A 19446-nucleotide genomic window follows, 5' to 3' on the forward strand; every position below is an offset into this window, starting at 1 on the left:
CCATCGCACCTGTGGGCAGAAGCTATCTTAGAGGATGCGAGGTGAGTTGAATGGCACACAGAGTTCTGTCCACTTCCTGTCCCCCAGCATATTCCGCCAAAGGTGCCTGCTTCACTGCTTTTTTCCTTAAAAAATGTTTAGGGGTACTCTCATTTACCTACTCATATTGAAATAGTGCCCCTCAATGAGGCCAAACTTAGATTCACAAAATCATTAGGGGTATGCGTACCCCTGCGTCGTGTCCCCCAGAAGAAAAGCACTGGGGCTGGCCCTGAAACCCGTGCACTGAGACAGACTGGCTGTTGCTCCTTCTACCTCAGCCCTCACACAAGGACTTTCCTCAGAAAAGCTTATGAGCAAGCCTCAAAATAGTGAACTCCCTTCTCCTAATTCCCCCTGCTTCCTTCACTTCAGAAAGAGGCGAGAGCCTGCACCAGATCTTGCAGCTATTTGACCATGTGGACAGTTCAGTTGCAAGACAGGCTGCCAAATCAAAGAACACTTGCTATTTATCACCGCCAACCAAGGCTTGGGCTTCTTTAAAATTCAAGCTATGGTGCGCCTCTCACTTTTAAACTTTTAATAGCAATATCTAAATGCAGATAGCAGTCTAATTATAGTTATGCAATTAAAAACAAATGTAGCTCCTCATTATCCTTGCAAGTTTAACTGTTGCTCTGAAGGTTCAAGAAAGACATTGGTTTCTCATATTAATAACAAAAAACCATATAAAGGACAAGGAAATGATGAACCTGCTCATCTCTTTCAGAAGGCAAGGATGCCAAAACATTAGCCATTACTGTATTTGGAAATGCATCACAGGGTGACCAAAGGTTTATTTTATAGTGTGCTACAGTACCTACAGTATAGTTTATTTTACACTATTCAGATGTTTGTCTCAACATGCAGGTGAAGGGGTATAGGATTGTAGCCACTTGTGGCCTCAGGCTTCCGCCCTAAACAAATTCAGAACAGCATATGAGAGAATTTATGCCTATGCCCTGCCCACATGATCTCAGCTTAATTGTATGAACAGAATGATACACACAATTCATACACAAACAACTCCTTAAGACATTACACTGGACACATGCACAGGTGTAGCCAACAGCCACACTCTATCCCTTTCTGTGTATTTGAGCACTTGAACAAGTGGTAGCATTTGTTTATTAAATTGTAGGTTATCTCAGACATCATTCAATATCCTTAAAAAGGCATCTACATTTAGGTTAATAAGCAAGTTTCATAAAATTTAAAATTGATGAAGTTTATCAGACCCACTTACTAATTTAATTTGTGGACAGTCATTTTTACAAACACTTTTATTAATTGTTCTGTGGCTTTAGCCATCCCCTGGAGCTAGTTTTTAAAGCAGCACTGCAAGAATTTACCATCACTTAAAATCTCAGCTATTGTAAGAGAAAAGCCAAGCACTGCTTGCCTTTGCAATCCACCATTGTCCAAATACCGCAGATGAAGACAGATCTATTGTCTGCTCTAAGCTGCTGACAGTAAGGTGGTAGGGAAATAAAAATAAGTAGACATCAATGCTGCCCTCTAGAGGGTAGTTGCAGCACCACAAGCCAGATTTTCATTGTTCCAATCTTGGCCAAATTCCAACAAGCAATTAGACAATTTACCAGCACTGCTTTATCTAAAGAAGTTATGTAGTTAGCAATCCCTTATTGCTCCCTAAGGACCAGAAAGTCAAGAGAAGCCCCCTCCTTACACTGTGAAGTTTCCATCTTCAATTCATTCCTGTCCTCAATGCTCTCCCAACAAGCTCTTCTCCCTGTAATCCTTAGCCCTGGTTCTTCTCCTTTCATCAGATGTCGATGTTCATGTCTGTGCGCAGCTGAATGTCTCCAAAGGATGGCAAAGAGTTCATCCTGCCCTAGAGTTCTGTGCTTCAGTTGGGCCTCTTCCTACCTGTCAATGATTTGTTCAGTGTTTCCATAGCCATTCCAATTTTTATCTACTGGTACAACTAAAATAGAATAAAATATTCAGAACAAAATAAAAAAATTCCTTCCAGTAGCACCTTAAAGACCAACTGAGTTAGTTCTAGGTATGAGCTTTCGTGTGCATGCACACTTCTTCAGATACTTCTTCAGGTATCTGAAGAAGTGTGCATGCACACGAAAGCTCATACCTAGAACTAACTCAGTTGGTCTTTAAGGTGCTACTGGAAGGAATTTTTTTATTTTGTTTTGACCATGGCAGACCAACACGGCTACCTATCTGTAACTAAAATATTCAGATAAGAGATGTGCCAGAAAGGTTTGTATGTGATTGAACTGAACACACAATTTTCCTCCTTCTATTTTCACATCCACACATGGATTGCGACATTACACAGTTTAGGCACCAGATGGCACTGGGCTTGGCTGTATCTGGGTGGTGAGAGGTTCCCTTTTGCCGTTCTTGTCTTAGGGAGAGAAAAATATGTAAGATTATTGCCTAACTTCCTAGTCAGACAACTGTCTAAGTCTTCCTTGACACTTGCCTTGAGACCTAAGGTAAAGGGACCCCTGACCATTAGGCCCAGTCGTGGCCGACTCTGGGGTTGCGGCGCTCATCTCGCTTTACTGGCCGAGGGAGCCGGCGTACAGCTTCCAGGTCATGTGGCCAGCATGACTAAGCCGCTTCTGGCGAACCAGACCAGCACACAGAAATGTCGTTTACCTTCCTGCCGGAGTGGTACCTATTTATCTACTTGCACTTTGACGTGCTTTCGAACTGCTAGGTTGGCAGGAGCAGCGACCCAGCAACAGGAGCTCACCCCGTCGTGGGGATTCGAACTGCTGACCTTCTGATCGGCAAGTCCTAGGCTCTGTGGTTTAACCCACAGCGCCACCCGCATCCCTGCCTTGAAACCTACCCTGTGTTGGAATTTAGATCGCAAGTTCCATAGGACATGGCTTGTTTTTGGTGCTACTTTATAAAACACCAAGCATGTTAGGGGTGCTATTTATTATTATTAAGGAAAGCTTTTACTGTAGAAGAATAATAGTGTAGTGGGTAAGCTGTGAACCACCGACACTCAAGTTTGATATCTCACCTCTGCCTTGCCTAAAACACACATCAGACCATATCAGACCATGCCATCTTGTTGCTCATTTGATGGAGAACAGGAATATTATACATATTTTGAAGCAAGCAAAGAAGCTTTGCCTCCAGGCTGTTTAAAGTCGGTACTTTCCTACTGCTAAAGTTTTTCACTGCCATAATTTTAATTTGTCAATCTCATGGCACTTCAAGTATGCACCAAGGTTTAATGTGATGTAATACGATGTAACATTTACAATTTAATTTGTGGGTTTTTCCCTGAGGGAGCCAAATGACAATCAAAATGAATAATATACTATAAATTCCTGATTCAGCGTAACTAGGTTTGACAAGGCCCATTGGGTCTGCAGTGATTGTCATAAACAGAAAATTTCAATCTCCTCAGTGAATTTCTTTGGACAATCTATTAAGCATTATCTAGAAAACCAAGCTGAAAAATATCATTTTTCAACTTATCTCTCTGTGGAAGCCTTTGTTCTCATAGCTGCCTCAGTCTCTACTGAAATAATACCTCTCAGCCACTGTGTTTGGGACGGAATGAGAAGTGGAAAACCCATAGATCACCACCTGGTGTGGCTCAGTTGTGTGAGCAAGAAAGCATTGGCCAAGGCAGAACAAGTTTAAATCCACAAAAGAAATGAATGTACAATTCTATAAAGCATAATATCACACACATCTCTCTCTCTCTCTTTATTTATATATATATACACACACACACACACACACACACACACACACACACCACAATCATTTTCACGTTCTGTTTCAAAGAGATATATAAACATGAAGGGTGGGGATGAGGCATCTTGGCCGTCTGGCCTCCTGTTTAGAGTTCTGCACTTGAATCTGAGAGACCAGGATTTAAATTACCACTCAGAAGTGGGAAATTACAGGGTGTCAATGGGTAAGGCATTTTCTCTTTGTTCACCAGCTGTGGGAAAATGTGCCATAAAAGCAACTTGTTTATAGCAGGGCTTGGGAACTTATGGGCCTTCAAATATTATCAGATGCCAACTCCCATCAGCCCAGGTAAAAGTGGTCAATAGTCAGGGACGATGGAAGTTGTAGTATGGTGACATCTGGCAACCCTAAATGTTCCCCACCTCTGAGCTTTACAGGGTTACTGGCGGGATTAATGTGGCCTGTAAAGAAATTAAGTAAAATAAGAATGGACAAAATAAAGCATACAATCTTATGAGATTTTGGCTTGTATCAGAGGGGTGGGAAACTGTGACAGCCTTTGCCAACCCTGTGTCCTGATATTGTGGACTACAGCTTCCATCAGTCCCAGTCAGCATGGAAGGCACAAATTTAGCAAGGCTAATCTAGTTAGAAGGGACGCGGGTGGCGCTGTGGGTAAAACCTCAGCACCTAGGACTTTCTGATCGTCAGGTCGGCGGTTCGAATCCCTGCGGCGGGGTGCGCTCCCGTTGCTTGGTCCCATCGCCTGCCAACCTAGCAGTTCGAAACCACCCCCGGGTGCAAGTAGGTAAATAGGGACCGCTTACTAGCGGGAAGGTAAACGGCGTTTCCGTGTGCTGCGCTGGCTCGCCAGATGCAGCTTGTCATGCTGGCCACGTGACCTGGAAGTGTCTTCGGACAGCACTGGCCCCTGGCCTCTTAAGTGAGACGGGCGCGCAACCCCAGAGTCGGACACGACTGGCCCGTACGGGCAGGTGTTCCTTTACCTTTTTAATCTAGTTAGAGTCGTTGCATGAATCAAAGCCATTGTGCAGTAACTTCCTAATGATTCTGATTAGGTCTGCCTGCCCTTCAAATAAAGAACATAATAAAAACCCTGCTGGCTCAGGTCAGAATCCTGTTTCCAACAACAGCCAACCATATGCCTCTGAAAAGCCCACAAAAAGACATGGGAAATAGCAATGGTTGCCATATGTCTCAAACATATCTGTAATACCATAGTTGGTAGCAATGTCCAGGTAGAAATCAGCAAAACATAATTTTTTATGCAAAACTAAAAAAACACACACCAGCTTAACAACTTTGCCCAGTCTGTTAGCTGGCAACCCTAGTGCTTATTCATATGGCTAAGTGGTAATAGATAATACATCTGGGGGCTGGAAACTCACTACTGTATGGGGATGCCAGTTGCTATGGACAGTGTATGTCTATGTCTATGTATGTGTATGTATGCATTGCAGGGGGTTGGGCTAGATGACCCTTGGGATCACTTCCAACTCTACAGTTCTATGAATCTATGATTCCATAAACCAACTCCATATTCTAAACACTCGGTTGTTATGTTCTCCACCACACAGTTGGAAGACTTTGCCCTAGACAGATGTCCTAAGAGCATTAACTACATCTGAGGTAGTCCCAATATTTTGATTTTCAGCACATTTGTTTGGATATTTGATATTTGTTAATATCAGTGAGTTCATTTCTCAATTAAGTGTGTTTAGAATCACGGAGTGACCCTGTCCTCAATTAAAATGAAGACAGGAGAACATGTTTTTCAACACAGAGCCCTCTACATTTTAACAATTTGGGGATAGTCATCCTAGATTATATACAAATTCCAAGGTTTAACTATATCTGTAAATGCATAAAACATTATTAAATATAGGGGGCATTTTTCATCAGATTAGCAACATTGGTTTCTATTGGATTCCAAACAATGAACAAATAGATAATGGCTCATTTGCATTTGTGATTCTCACAGTATCATGTGAGACATGACTCTCTTAAAAAGGAACGTCTACATAGCTCCCAACTAAACCCCTGTTCTACTGTCTCTTTTTATGGCAAGAATTAGAGACTTATGGGAAGAGTAGGTGAATCTCCATGCCCCTTTAATATTCTGATTTTGACAGGGGATTCCAAGGGTACACTAGAGGGGATGGAAAACAAGAGAGAGAATATGTTAAAATCCAATATAAGAAATCATTAATATTCCTAAGAGCCTAGCCAAGGATGAGGTTGTTAATATAGCAGGAAGAACATTGTGCCATCTTTTACTGCTCTTCGGATGAATCATACTTAATGGATGCTCACAAGGCTTTTGTACAGCTCATTTCCCAGTGTGTCAGGTAATGTCAATTATACAGCGGTTCCCCCCAGAACTGGACCTACTGAACATCTTCCAAGATCATAATGCCCACTCACATTATAAAGAGCCCATAACCCACCTCCTCTCAGCAGCCAGAAACATTATAGCCAGACACTGGAGAGACCTGTCAGGAGTAAGCATGGACCAATGGTATCAAATAGTATGGGAAATAGCCTTACTAGAAAAACTAACCAATAAACTGAAACTGATATGGGGACCAATAGAAGATGCCTTCATCCCGGTATGGTTTCCCTTTATCACATACATAGCCCAACAAAACAACAAGAATCTGCCAGCAGCATACGAATAAATCTGGCTAACCTGATCCAAAAATCCACCCACCCACCCCACACTCACACACATAAACAAATCTCACTACGCCAACCAAAGACAACCAACCACACCCTAAAGGTAAAGGGTAAAGGGACCCCTGACCGTTAGGTCCAGTTGCAGGCGACTCTGGGGTTGTGGCGCTCATCTTGCTATACTGGCCAAGGGAGCCAGCATTTTTCCACAGACAGCTTCCGGGTCATGTGGCCAGCATGACTAAGCCGCTTCTGGCGAACCAGAGTAGCGCACGGAAACGCCGTTTACCTTCCCGCCAGAGCAGTACCTATTTATCTACTTGCACTTTGATGTGCTTTCAAACTTCTAGGTTGGCAAAAGCAGGGACTGAGCAACGGGAGCTCACCCCACCGCAGGGATTCGAACCGCCGACCTTCTGATCGGCAAGCCCCTAGGCCAGAGGTTGGCAAACTAAGGCCCGCGGGCCGGATATGGCCCACCAGGCTCGTTAATCCGGCCCGCAAACCTTGCAGACCCTGCCACCCGCTCAGTCAGTCCCCATGCTAAACAGGCGCGGCACGGAGGCATCACCGCGCGGAGACTGACTTCTGTGATGTGGCACAGGTTCTGATTGGCTGCAGAAAGCTCCTGCAGCCAATCAAAAGCCGCAGGTGACTCTGGGTGCCACCCCTTCCTTCCCACTGAGGCGGCAAAGTGGGAGGAAGCAGGCAAGTGGGAAGGAAGCAGCAGCGGCACGGAGGCTGCCTCCGCCGCCCAGGCCAGCGGCATGGACTCTGCACCCTGCCAAGACGGAGGACGCCGACGCTGCCGAAGAGGAGGCGGCTGCAGCGGCTGTGGCGTGAGTGGCATTGGCTGGCAGGGACCTTTCGGGAAGGGGGTGCTTTCAGGAGGGGGTGGGTCTGGCCCCCCACAAGGTCTGAGGGACAATGGACCGGCCCCCCTCCTGAAAAAGTTTGCTGACCCCTGCCCTAGGCTCTGTGGTTTAGACCACAGTGCCACCCCTACCCCGATAGCCACACCCGAGGCCACCCCTACCCTCTCTCAGCACCAATGAAATATAACAAGCGAATAGTAAGAGAATCCGTACAAGTGACGCTGACACAAAACCCCACACGTAGAAGAATAGAAGCATAACCACCTAACCCCACCGCCCTCACCATGTCCCCCTCTTTTCCTCCCAACCTAATACTCCATGCAACACTAATGTCTCACAACAAATGCAATTGATCTGTAGAAAGCACAATTCAAAAAAAGAGACAATGCACATATTTTGGTAAACTAAGAAATCGTTAACAAATAATAATAATAAAATTATACAGCGGTTCCAGGGAGGTTTTACTAAAGGTTTATGGAGCTCTCTCCTTAATACAATAGGGAGTGGTCACTGCCATTTCATTTCCAGAACTCTCCAGCTCTCCCCAGCTTGCTCACACAACCTGTGCTATCTATTGTGGCGCAATTCTCTGAAGGGAAAGTGTTTGACGGCTTATCTTTTTCCATCTTAGTCACTAATTTCCATCTCTCACATCATCCCATTGTCTAAGGAAAGTCAGTAGGACCTAATGAAATACTATCAAGACCACTACCACAGACATGTTCTTTTACCTTGGGGGGGGGTGTGGAAGGGTCTGCAAACTGCCTTAGGAAGTAGGCTTAGGTATCCAGTACCTTTCAATGCAAATTACTAGGGTAGTTTATAAAGAAAAGCACAAGCCCTTTTCAGGCATTATGCAAGTCAAACTGTGTCGGAGGCATGGCACTAGCCCCCTTCCCTTGAGGCTGAACCTTGCTGCATTCAGCAGCAATGGGGGGGGGGGAGCTTGGAAGTATGTTTGCTTGAGCACTCTTACAAGCCCCGCCAGGATCAGGAACCCTGGGTGATCGGTGTCCCCGATTTGCTCAAGTGAACATGCTTGCAAGCCTCCTTCAGACCTTGCTACTAAACGCAGCACAGGCAGAGGTAGAGGCGGCGAGTTCGTGTGCATGGCCCCACACTTCCAACATGGTTTGACCTTTACAATACCTGAGGAGGACTACAGAATCCTAAAAATACAATAATAAAGTATCAAACAGTTCTTTATAAAGAGCATAGTCAAAGTGGCAATGACACAATCATATGGTAAAGTTCCTCGGATTGTAAATGCCTGGAATTTGTTTTTTTAAAGACTTTTCCTCGCATTAAAAAGGTGTTGAAAGAGATATAAAGAAAGCCTTCCTGAGAAGATACCATACCTCTGCCAATATCACTTAATGACATACTAGCAGCAACTTGAAGCTAGATCTGCCATGTACAAACCCCAGTAATGTACCCACTGCACCACATTGTCCCTCAAGGACTTGAACACTACAATTTAACATTGAGAAAATGAGCTGTAGGGAAGAAAGGAAAAATACAGTGCTAATTTCCAAAAAGAATGCTAGTGATTTACACCAAGTAGTTTAATTTCAGTCTATAGCAGGTGTGAGCAACTTTTTTTCTGTTATGGACCAAATTGCTTCAGCTCTGTTATTTATTATTATTATTACTTATTAAATTTCTACACAATCCTTTCCCCCAAAGCAAGTAATCTGTTGGAGGCCTCATGTTGGTGTTGGGCAAAGACAAATATGTTCTAGATGAACAATTAAGGGGAAGAAAGATCCTCCTTTCTCAGTTTTCACCATGGCTACCTCAGAGGAGAATTCTCAACCCTACACAGAAGTAAGGCCCACTAGGTTTGGTGGGGTTACTCTCAAGCAAGTATACAGATGGTATTGTCTTGCTGTTTTTAGTACAAAAGGCCAATATACCTACCAGGGCCAGCCCACCTAAAAGTAAAGGTAAAGCAGCTGTCTCGGGCAGCAGGATCCACAAGGGCAGCAGATGTGGTGTAGATCTTTATTCAGGACCAGCCCACCCATGAGGCAAGGAGAGGCGACTGCCTCAGGGGCTGGGCTCACCAGGGCAGCAAATACCAATGTAGATCCTCCTCCTCCCCATTCTTCCTCCTGATGTCAATCTTCCCCTTACCCCTTCCCTGACAAATTGCAGGAGCAATTTTGGAGCCCAACCTGGCCTGAAGGAGCTGAAGGAGGAGCAGCTGCAGGGAGCTTGCTTCAGCCCTTCCCAACTAATAAGAGGTAATGTCTGAGTATACTTTCTTCCTCCTCCCCATCCGTTTTCCTTTTCTAAATACATTTTAGACTGGAAGCCTATAGGGCTTCTGTATATGCTGGGAGCCACCCAGAGCAGCTGGGGCCAGTCAGATAGGCAGGGTACAAATAAGAAAACTGTTGTTGTTGTTGATCGTTGTATGCCACTCTGAGAGTCTTTTTCAGCTGAATAGCAGGATAAAAATATTTAAAATAAATAATAAAAGATTTTTATTGTGCTGTTTCCCCAGAGGCATGATGGTGCATCGTTCCTCTGAGACTCTTTACAGCTCCCATTGGATTTTTACAGGAGGCAACAATGTAAGATAGAGAGTGTTCTCTCTCTCTCTCTCTCTCTCTCTCTCTCTCTCTCTCTGTGTGTGTGTGTGTGTGTGTGTGTGTGTGTGTGTTTTAAAAAATAACCCTTCTGGGGAAGGAGCTTGTAAGTCTTTGGTTGTACCAAGAATTTCTTTACCCAATTTTACAGTAATTTGATTTGATAGTACATGACAAACGGATTAATGGATTTATTCGAGAGAATACCGAGATAAATAAACTTCCTTAATTAAAGCTGTCTTCGTTATCAGCCATACCAGTTTGTGGAAAGCACTTGTTCTGAACTGAGGATGACTCACCTTTTGTAAGGCTTAAGACTATCATTCTCTCTCCTGTTCTTCACCACCCTTCTGCTATATTTAGGACTGCCTTCAGTCAAACAACTTCTATGTTATCCTTATGTAACCTAATTTACATCGGGAGCATTACAGAGCCCAGCCTCATCATCATGAGAAATATAAACGATAAGCAGCAAGTTTCAGCTTTGATTGCGCACTTCTGGAGTCCTTTTGACAATGCAGCCTGCAAACACAGAGCACATGCGAAGAGGTGGCACCATGGCACCCTCATATACCCTCCTTGGCACTCATCAAGACCCCCTCTCAATTTTAAATTTTTAAAATTTAAATTAGGGGTGGTGTATTTTTTTGCTGGTGGGGGTGTTTTGACTGAAACAGGCTACTATTTTGGGGAGGGAGTTTCCCTGGGCAACTGGTTACTGGTCCTCAGAAGGATGCAAAGCTATTCAAACAGCAACTCGTGCAACACACCTGCCATCTTCTTCCTTTCATATCCCAGGTACTACTTCTGAATTGGAGCTGGATTCACCTAGCCCAGTGCACTAGTGGAAGCCAGCATAAGGACTCCTGGCAGCTCAACAAGACCACTCCCTCCTCCCACAAATCTGCACTGGAGGGTCGGGAGAACTCCCAGAACAATGCATGGGAAAGAGGGAAATCGCCCTGTCTGTCAAGCAGAACAAGCAGAAATGCTTGCACTGGCAGAACAACCATCAAATTGGGAACTTCAGCAATTTTGGGGAGGGGGAACCAACACAGTTCAGCCCTAAAGCCTAAATCGCACATTTCCAACATTTCTAGATGCAGGGTTTTGCCATACTATCCAAACAACTCAACCTGAAAGCACTTTTTTTAGAAACCATCCAAACATCGCTTTCGGTAAACAAAGTATTTTTATATGCAGCATCCGCAGTTGATGTCCTACCTGTCTGTGCCACCATGTGCGTCCATCCATTCCAGACTCTTCTGACCTTTTCGCCCCCAAAATAGTGGGTTTCTATCTTCTTGGGTTTCAAAAGAAAATCGTCTTTGCTCACTAACTGCTTGTGTCTGTTGCTCCCCCAGACATATAACTCTCCTTCATCTTAAAGAAGAAAAGGAACATATTTTTTTAAAAAAAGGAAGTTAAAGGACACAAAAATGTTGACTAAATGTCATTTTACAGTTGCACATCTGTTCTATGTCTAGTCTTTTGAAACAGATGAACAAACATTCTAAGAAAAGTAATGCGCTCAGTTTTTTTAAGTGGCAACAGACTCTACAGGCACAAAAAGCATATATTTCTGTGTATACAACTAGAGCTTCAACTTAATTCTCTATGCAATACATGTTCTTTGTTCGAGGAGGGTCACAAGCCTGTTTTAAATGTGGCAGGAGCAGGAAGCATGTTATGAGGGCAGCTAGATTAAATCTGAACAAAAACGGGGACACACATCTTACAGGAAAGGGGATGAACTAGTCTCAGAGACAAAATATTTTTCATGGTTCAACAGACAGACTTCACTTTGTCCAAAGCTACAGCCAACCAAACAAAAGAAACTCACCTGTGAGTGATGTGACATGATGCGACCCAGAAATGATGCTCTTTACTTTGATGTTTTCTAGACCTAGGACAATAACCCATTATTTTCTGTTACAGATAGGTAGCCGTGTTGGTCTGCCATAGTCAAAACAAAACAAATTCCTTCCAGTAGCACCTTAAAGACCAACTAAGTCAGTTCTTGGTATGAGCTTTCGTGTGCATGCATGTGTGTATCTGAAGAAGTGTGCATGCACACAAAAGCTCATACCAAGAACTGACTTAGTTGGTCTTTAAGGTGCTACTGGAAGGAATTTGTTTTGTTTCCATTATTTTCTGTTAGCTGGAGAGGGATACTTCCTTTTAGAAAGGCCCTTTGCAATACAGAATGCCACACCACAACACACAGCTGCATAAGAAAGCTAACGAAAGCTGTTTGTGCAGGCTCTTTGGGAAGCTACTTGGGCCATGTCAGGTTACTACCTCCCCAACTAATTTTATAGATCAGAGCTCATCTATATGCATCTAAGATATTAAAGAAAAGAGAAGGGGGACCACTAACAAATGGAAGAACTTTCAACAACCATGGGGTGGTTAATTAGGCTATCAGAGAAGAGTACAAGGCCACAAGGAGAGAACAACACTGCCAAGAGGAGAGAGAGAGAGAGAGAGAGGGAGGTGTGGATGAGCTAAGGAACATATTGTTACTGTGCAGAGCCTAATAATGTTAACAGACCTAAAATACATTTTGATTTGGCTTATTATTCTGCATTCCACAAAACGGGAAAGGGGAAAGGGTTGCAAGTTTTTTGGGTACTGGCTCTTAACTGGTGCATTCAGCAGCTGCAAGCCACAATGGACAGTGGATAGTTCAACCTGCTAACAGCAATCAGTGTCCAGGAGGCAGGGAAGGGATCATAATGCTTAAAACATTCCCAACAGAAGGTATATTGTTCCCGAGCATACAACTGGCTCCCATTGCCAGCTTGGCCAAATGACCAGAACTCCCATTCCTGGGCACAAGGAATAACGTCTCGAAGTGCCATCTGTGTGTTTATTACAGTGGTACCTCTGGTTACGAATGCTTCTGGTTACGCACACTGCAGGTTACAAGCTCTGCTAACCTAGAAGTAGCTGCTCCTGGTTACGAACTTTGCCGCAGGATGCGAGCAGAAATTGCGCACTAGAAGTGTGTGCGCAGCGAGAGCCACCATTAGTGAAAGCATGCCTCAGGATAAGAGCGGTTTCCAGTTACAAACAGATCTCTGGAAGGGATTCAGTTCATAACCAGAGGTACCACTGTATATCTATTTCACCAGCTCCACCTGATAACAAGAGTTTTCAAACAATGTTATTTGACAAAAGAGATTTGTGATGTAAACATCTTAACATAACCTCAAAGTACATGAGAAACTGTCAGACCAATTCCCAGCGTTAACATATTTTATTTTAACTGCTGTAAGAATAAATCCATATTCCCACTCTTCTTGAGACAAGGACAAATATGTGTTTTGTATCTTGTTCCTGACAAAGAGGAACCTGAAGGCCAGGATAGGGTGCAAACTATCTATTTCTTCATTCACCATTTGTTTCCCACGGTTTCTCTCTTCCCTCCATTCCTCTCCTTTCTCCCTCTGACTGAGGCCCTCCGGGGAAAAACTTCTGAAAAATCCAACTGGGAAGGGACTGTACTTATAAAGATTGCAACATACTTCTCTTCTTCAGAAAAGAAAGCAAATAAATTGAGATTCAAAATTTGTTTCCTAGTGGATTCTTCTTAGATCATGTTGCACAAGTTTTATGTCAACGACAGTAGGTTCCAGTTAGTTTCCAGGACCAATTCAAGGTGCTGGTGTTTACTGATAAAAGCTTATATGGCAAGAAGCATTACAACAATAATAATAAAGACAGTTCAAGATCAACATCCAAAAGTTCACCATTAAAACACTACATCTGACTCTCTCTGTGGCTGGGATTCTCTGGGCTGAGTCATGTGTTCTGCAAAAGACAGAGTCTCATGTGCCAAGCATATGGCTGGGGTTTGTGTTTGGGCTGATTGGGAATGGAATCAGAGAGTGCTAGGGGAATGCGATACATGCTGTTACAGCAACAACAAAGCAGCATCTGAGGACTTAGGAGTGGAGTGATCAGTATCATTGGGTATAGCCACAAATAATGGCTGGCTACTAAGGGCAAGCCAAAATTTGTGGACCCCTTGCTTGCACATGACATGCTTGATCCATACCTTAAATATTTAGATAACAAACCTGTTACTTTGCAAGGCTCTTTAGCCCTCCAAAAAGATGGAACCATCTGTCCTTGGCATGCCCGCTTCGCCTGAGATGCCATGCCAACTCCCCACTGGAAGACTGAACCATTTTCTTTTCAGCATGTACATGCAAAAGGAAAATGAAATATTCATGTTAAAGGCTATTCCCCTGCTAAGACATTGGGTGGGGGGTGTTACTATTTTTACTAATGCAAATATTAACCTGGAAAACGTTAACGTGTTTTTAACGTGTGATATTTTACTGTATTTTGGTTTCTATCGAAGCCGCCCAGAGTGGCTGGGGAGGCCCAGCCAGATGGGCGGGGTATAAATAATAAATTATTATTATTATTATTATTATTATTAACACATAAATTATAGAATAACAAAACAATCTAGCAGGAGAAATTCTCAACGCCCCAAATAATAGTATGCTAGGTTCGAGACAACGTCAGGCATCTTGTTTTTAAGGTGTACATTAATATATTAAGCAGATACCTCATGTAATAAATGAATAAGGCCAATGTTTATTACACACATAGACGGAGCTGCAATTAGCTGCAGCTTCCTGGAGATTTGGTGGCAGATTCAGGTTTGCCCCTCTGTAATTTCTGAAACAGTTGTAAGCTTCTCAAGAGTCCAGGAAATAATGTCATAAACCACAGGAGAAACTTGCATGGAATTTGCTGACAGGCCATTTGCACTTATTTGGTAATTATGACAAAGCTCTGCCAGTTGAAGATTCTCTCTGTGACTGTGCCTTATCAATCACTCCTTAAGTGATGATGACAAGCCCATGTACACTTATGACACTTATTGAAGCTATGTATACCAAGGTGACCTGCAAACCCAAGTGGCCCTCCTAATGCAGAGGTGGGGAACCTCAGGCCTGGGGACCAGATGTGGTCCTCTAGGCCTCTCTGTCTGGCTCTTGGGGGGAAACCCACAGCCAAATATGCACCACTACCTCAGACACTCTACTGGGGCTTGCATGGTGTCAGAAACTATGTCGCTATCAGGCCTTCCTAATTAATTTACAAACTACCATGAAATATCAACCCACCCTGATGAGGAACAGTAGGGTAACAGCAAGTGATTATAAGCAGGCTTCTAAGGTATATGAGACTGAGGTATTAGCCTGTCAGTGAATAACTGGGGATGAAGTATTTTTAATTGCTTCACAACTTCCTCTAAATCACATAACAATTAAAGCTGCGGATACAGACCCATCATCTGAGACAGTGTAACAGTTTTTATGTTGTTACATGGTTGCAACTTTTAGTAAGGAACTATGTACTGTATTAATAACTCACCAGTTACAGCTACTGCATGTCTGAGCCCAGCAGCAACATTCACTACTTTGTCCTGTATAGTCTATGGAACAAGGAAGAAAAAACATATTTACATTCTCTTTGACAACTCTACAATACAGAACAATATTTTTTAGCCATGCTATTGAAATTTTCAGAACCGATTAATGAACGTGTAGTCCAGCATGCATGATACAAAGGAAACATCAAAAGCTGTTGATCCACAGTGAAGTGGCATATGGAAGGAATCATCATACAACTGGGCATAATGGTGAATTCAAATGTTTGTGCTGATAGCACCTCACCTTAATTTTCTGTGGGATAGCATTTCCTCCTGAAGCATCAGGAACTCCGAGTTGTCCGAAAGAATGAGACCCACAAGATAACACCTGACCATTTCCTGCAAGATAGAACAGCACTGGAAATCTTCACATTTCTATTGTTTACCTCAAGGAGATACCTAGGGCACTGTAGTCCCTTTCCCCACTAGTAAGAAACAGGTTCATTTTTATTAAAAGTCACATCTACGCCTCATTGATGGTGATGAAATAAGACTACTACTAACTTAAGACCCATTTACTTCCAAACTTCACTGGATCTAATCTTTGCTACACAGTGCCCTATGAAACTAAGGCCATGGGGCAAGTGCAAGGTCAAGGCTAACTGTCTTGGCTAACAGCTCATTTTCTTAACCATTATGCTACAGCAGCACTCGACTGAATGCACAGTCTTCCATTTCCAAAAAGTCAACAATTTATAGCCTTGTGATTTTACATATAGCTCACTGTAAAGCTTTTGAACGCTTATGGAGACCCAGATAAAGCTTGGAGCTTTCACATCATGTAACACTTGTTTCCGCCTAGTTGCTTGTTTTACCTGTAAGTATGATGGTAAAATCCCAGCCACAGGCAACTTGTACAACAGGACAACCAGACAGGGAAAGGCATAATGTAAAATGTTCCACATCTTCAGTATGACCAAGTCCCAACTGCCCATCTTTATTTTGGCCACATAAAAAGAGTTCTCCAGTGTCTGCAAAATGAACAAATACTATCAGGAACATATGCAAAATAAAAACATATGCATATTTTGACCCAATATTCACTGGCACTTTAAGACCCAATAATTGTTATTTGTCTAGAAAACTTGAGGGAGTGTTCATACTAACAATGCACAGTCCTCTCTTTCTCATTTAAAGAACTGTACTCCAGAAATGACTGAAGCACTAGGCTAGTGATGGGGAACCTGTGATGCTCCAGATGTTGTCAGGCTCCAAGTCACACCATCCATTCACATGGTGAATGGAGCTTATAGGAGTCCAACAGCATCCGGAGGGGCACAGGTCCCTCATCCTGACACTAGCCAGTCCGAAGACAAAATGAATCACATTGGGAAACAACACTGAACGCTACAGTTACGTCTCCAAGGCTTCAACTGGGGCCTTTCACTTTACAACTTAAACAGCACAGGCTCCGTGCTGAACAGCTAGGAGACCATCACAGATGCAGCCCCAGCACATGCAAAATGTGGAGGACTGTACGTGCTGCATGGGCACATCTGATCCCAAAATAAGTCTCATGCAGATTTGTCCTAAATTAGCTCATTACCATTATTTGAGTCACTGAGTAGCTCATCAGCACCCTCCACACACACACACACACACACACAAAAGAAATGATGAAGAACAGCAAAGCAGCAAAAATCCAAAAACCCTATCCACCATTTGATGACATAAAGAGCATTTCATCATCTCATTTTAAAGAAAGATGGAAAGAGAAATTTAAGCAACCATGAAGTCGTATATGGGTATCAACAACAGAGTTACAAAATTAAGTCTTGCAAGTATACTATGGGCAGGAAACAGAAATGCCAGTTTCTTACCAGTAACAATTACAGAATGTCCTCCTCCTCCAGTAATACTTGTGATGTTCTTCTGACTGCAGGGCAATTCTTTAAGGGCCTGGGGCAGGAGTACATCTTCTTTATGACCAAGACCCAGTTGTCCATAGCTGTTTGCTCCCTAAGGACATAAGAAAAGCCCTGCTGGATCAGAACAAAGGCCCATCTAGCCCAGCATCCTCTTCTCAGAGGGGCCAACTAGTTTCCTATAGGAAGCCCAGAAGCAGGACCTGAGGACAGTAGCAGTCTCCACACTCCTGATTCCCAGCAATTGGTATGGAGGCATCCTGTCCCCGACAGTAGAGGTAGAACATAGCCATGATGGCATGATAGCTTTGCCCCCCATCAGTTTGTCTAAACATCTTTTAAAGCCATCCAGGTTGGTGATCATTGCTACATCCTGTAGGGATGAATTCCATAGTTTAGCTATGTACTGCGTGATAAAATACTTCATTTTGTCTGTCCTGAATCTTCTAACATTCAGCTTCATTAGATGGCCTTGAGTTCTAGTATGAGAGGAGAAAAAAATCTCCCTATGTACTCTCTCCACATCATGCAGATTCTGGTCTGCACGTTTTTGCATTGAAAGGAAATCCTTCAAAGTTTAATGGTATGAGCAGTGGCAGTACTGAGACCCAACCACTCTTTTTTAAAAAAAAAATCAATAATAAGGATGAAAAAGTAATTAATTGAAATTATACATGGAAGGAGACTTGCCTGAAGCAATTCTAACTGTTGCACTATCCTGCAAAGGGTTTGACATAATCAGTCCAAGTGTAGCATCAGAAAGATTTTTTTTTTACAGCAGTTCTGTACACTTCTGTGCTTTGCAGCTGAGGATTTTACAGTCTCCTGGACTCAGGAAGTCAATGGTGCAAATCAGTCTAGACCTTATTGTAACATAAGTCTCATTAGAACCACTAGCCCTTGGGCTTTCTCCCCAGGGAGAGAGCTCTATCTTTTAAGATTCTTGCCAATGGCACTTTTGAATGGCTAAGTATATGTGTATTTCATATTCAACTACCCACCCCCCCAAGTTGGAAGCCTAAAACTGGCAGGCATCTGTTCGATCCGGCTGTTACTTGGAAGCAAGTCACATCAATTTCATTGAAAGGTACTTCTGAAAAATAATTTCAGGAGCCAATACACATATATTTTACAACATCCATCCATTACTTTTACAATGAAATGTCATTATGTGTTATCCGGCAAGACAAATCTTGGCCACCTTAGGGCATTTCCATACGTCATCCTAAGAAGTATTTCTGAAGTCGTATAAATGCTGCTAATGAGATATAATTTGCAAGTGGGGGAAACATATGCACATCCCAGCCATCTCAGGTTTGGCATATGTCTTCAGGGCCAACTTTTTTTTTTAAAGCTGATTTAAGCCTGTCTGCAAAGTTTCCTATCTGATACAGAAAAACTGTTTAATAAGAACCACAAGTCTTAACAGCTTGCTTTGACATGTGGTTATAATCCTGGCTTTTTTTGCACATTGAGAAATATTTATGCTCTCTGAAACAGACTAGCTGCTCCAAGAGTAGAATAGAAGGCATTATATCCTGTAATATTTAGCCTTATTGGACAGCTGTGGCATGTGTGCAAACATGAAGTTAAAGCTAAGGAGGCAATGCTCAAAACTCTTTACCATTTCAATTCAGTTTGCTCAGCTCCACCAGAATTATACCTAGGCATGTCACATGCATTACTTATAGTACAATAATGGCATGGGGAGAAGACTTTAGGGCAGACACCCACTCAGCAGAATGAGGAGACCCTGAAACACAAGGCTGGCTAGCCACATTTTTAAGTGAGGTAATGCACATTGCCATCTGTTTATATTTCATCTGTCTGACAAGATCAAGGTGGCACATGGTCTTCCCCTTCACCATTTTATTTTAACAGCAACCCTGTAGATTAGGCTGTGAAATGGTGGCTAGATTCATGGAGATTCAAAACTAACTCTCCCAGATCTTATTGGAATACTCGCCTAACAACTACACCTAGTGGGTAGGGACAGACAGCCATGCTTAAATATTAAATTGGAGAATTTATCCATAAATCCACCTCTGATGACTTAGAAGCTCCGTTCTCCACAACGCATGGATATTAGCTAGGGTTAGGGGACTCACATTCCCAGAGACATGCTGCTGTTTATACCTCAAATTTCTAAGGGCAAATAAAAATGGCCTCTACTGTGGCAGATGGACAGACACCAAGGCCTAGCAAAACAT

At 43.0% G+C, this 19446-nt stretch overlaps 1 protein-coding gene and 1 long non-coding RNA gene across 4 annotated transcripts in view; one reads left to right on the top strand and one right to left on the bottom strand.

Annotated features, from left to right (window-relative positions):
• SERGEF (secretion regulating guanine nucleotide exchange factor) overlaps positions 1 to 19446 on the bottom strand; it is a 102064-nt gene that overhangs the window by 81350 nt on the left and 1268 nt on the right. For all 3 annotated transcript variants that reach the window (XM_081841600.1, XM_081841601.1, XM_081841599.1), the window contains exons 2-8: positions 17192 to 17330; positions 16187 to 16342; positions 15616 to 15710; positions 15314 to 15374; positions 13999 to 14112; positions 11757 to 11819; positions 11138 to 11296 (exon numbers count right to left, since the gene is read on the bottom strand). In XM_081841600.1, coding sequence (XP_081697726.1) covers positions 11138 to 11296; positions 11757 to 11819; positions 13999 to 14112; positions 15314 to 15374; positions 15616 to 15710; positions 16187 to 16342; positions 17192 to 17330 — 787 coding nt within the window. The remainder of the gene's footprint in view (positions 1 to 11137; positions 11297 to 11756; positions 11820 to 13998; positions 14113 to 15313; positions 15375 to 15615; positions 15711 to 16186; positions 16343 to 17191; positions 17331 to 19446) is intronic.
• On the top strand, positions 8987 to 11123 carry LOC309331006. Its single transcript, XR_014151683.1, has 3 exons — positions 8987 to 9146; positions 9829 to 9898; positions 10712 to 11123. It is a non-coding gene; the product is annotated as an uncharacterized lncRNA (long non-coding RNA).

The sequence above is a fragment of the Podarcis erhardii genome (genome assembly GCF_964252035.2).
Source record: "Podarcis erhardii genome assembly, chromosome: 1".
Lineage (NCBI taxonomy): Eukaryota > Metazoa > Chordata > Lepidosauria > Squamata > Lacertidae > Podarcis > Podarcis erhardii.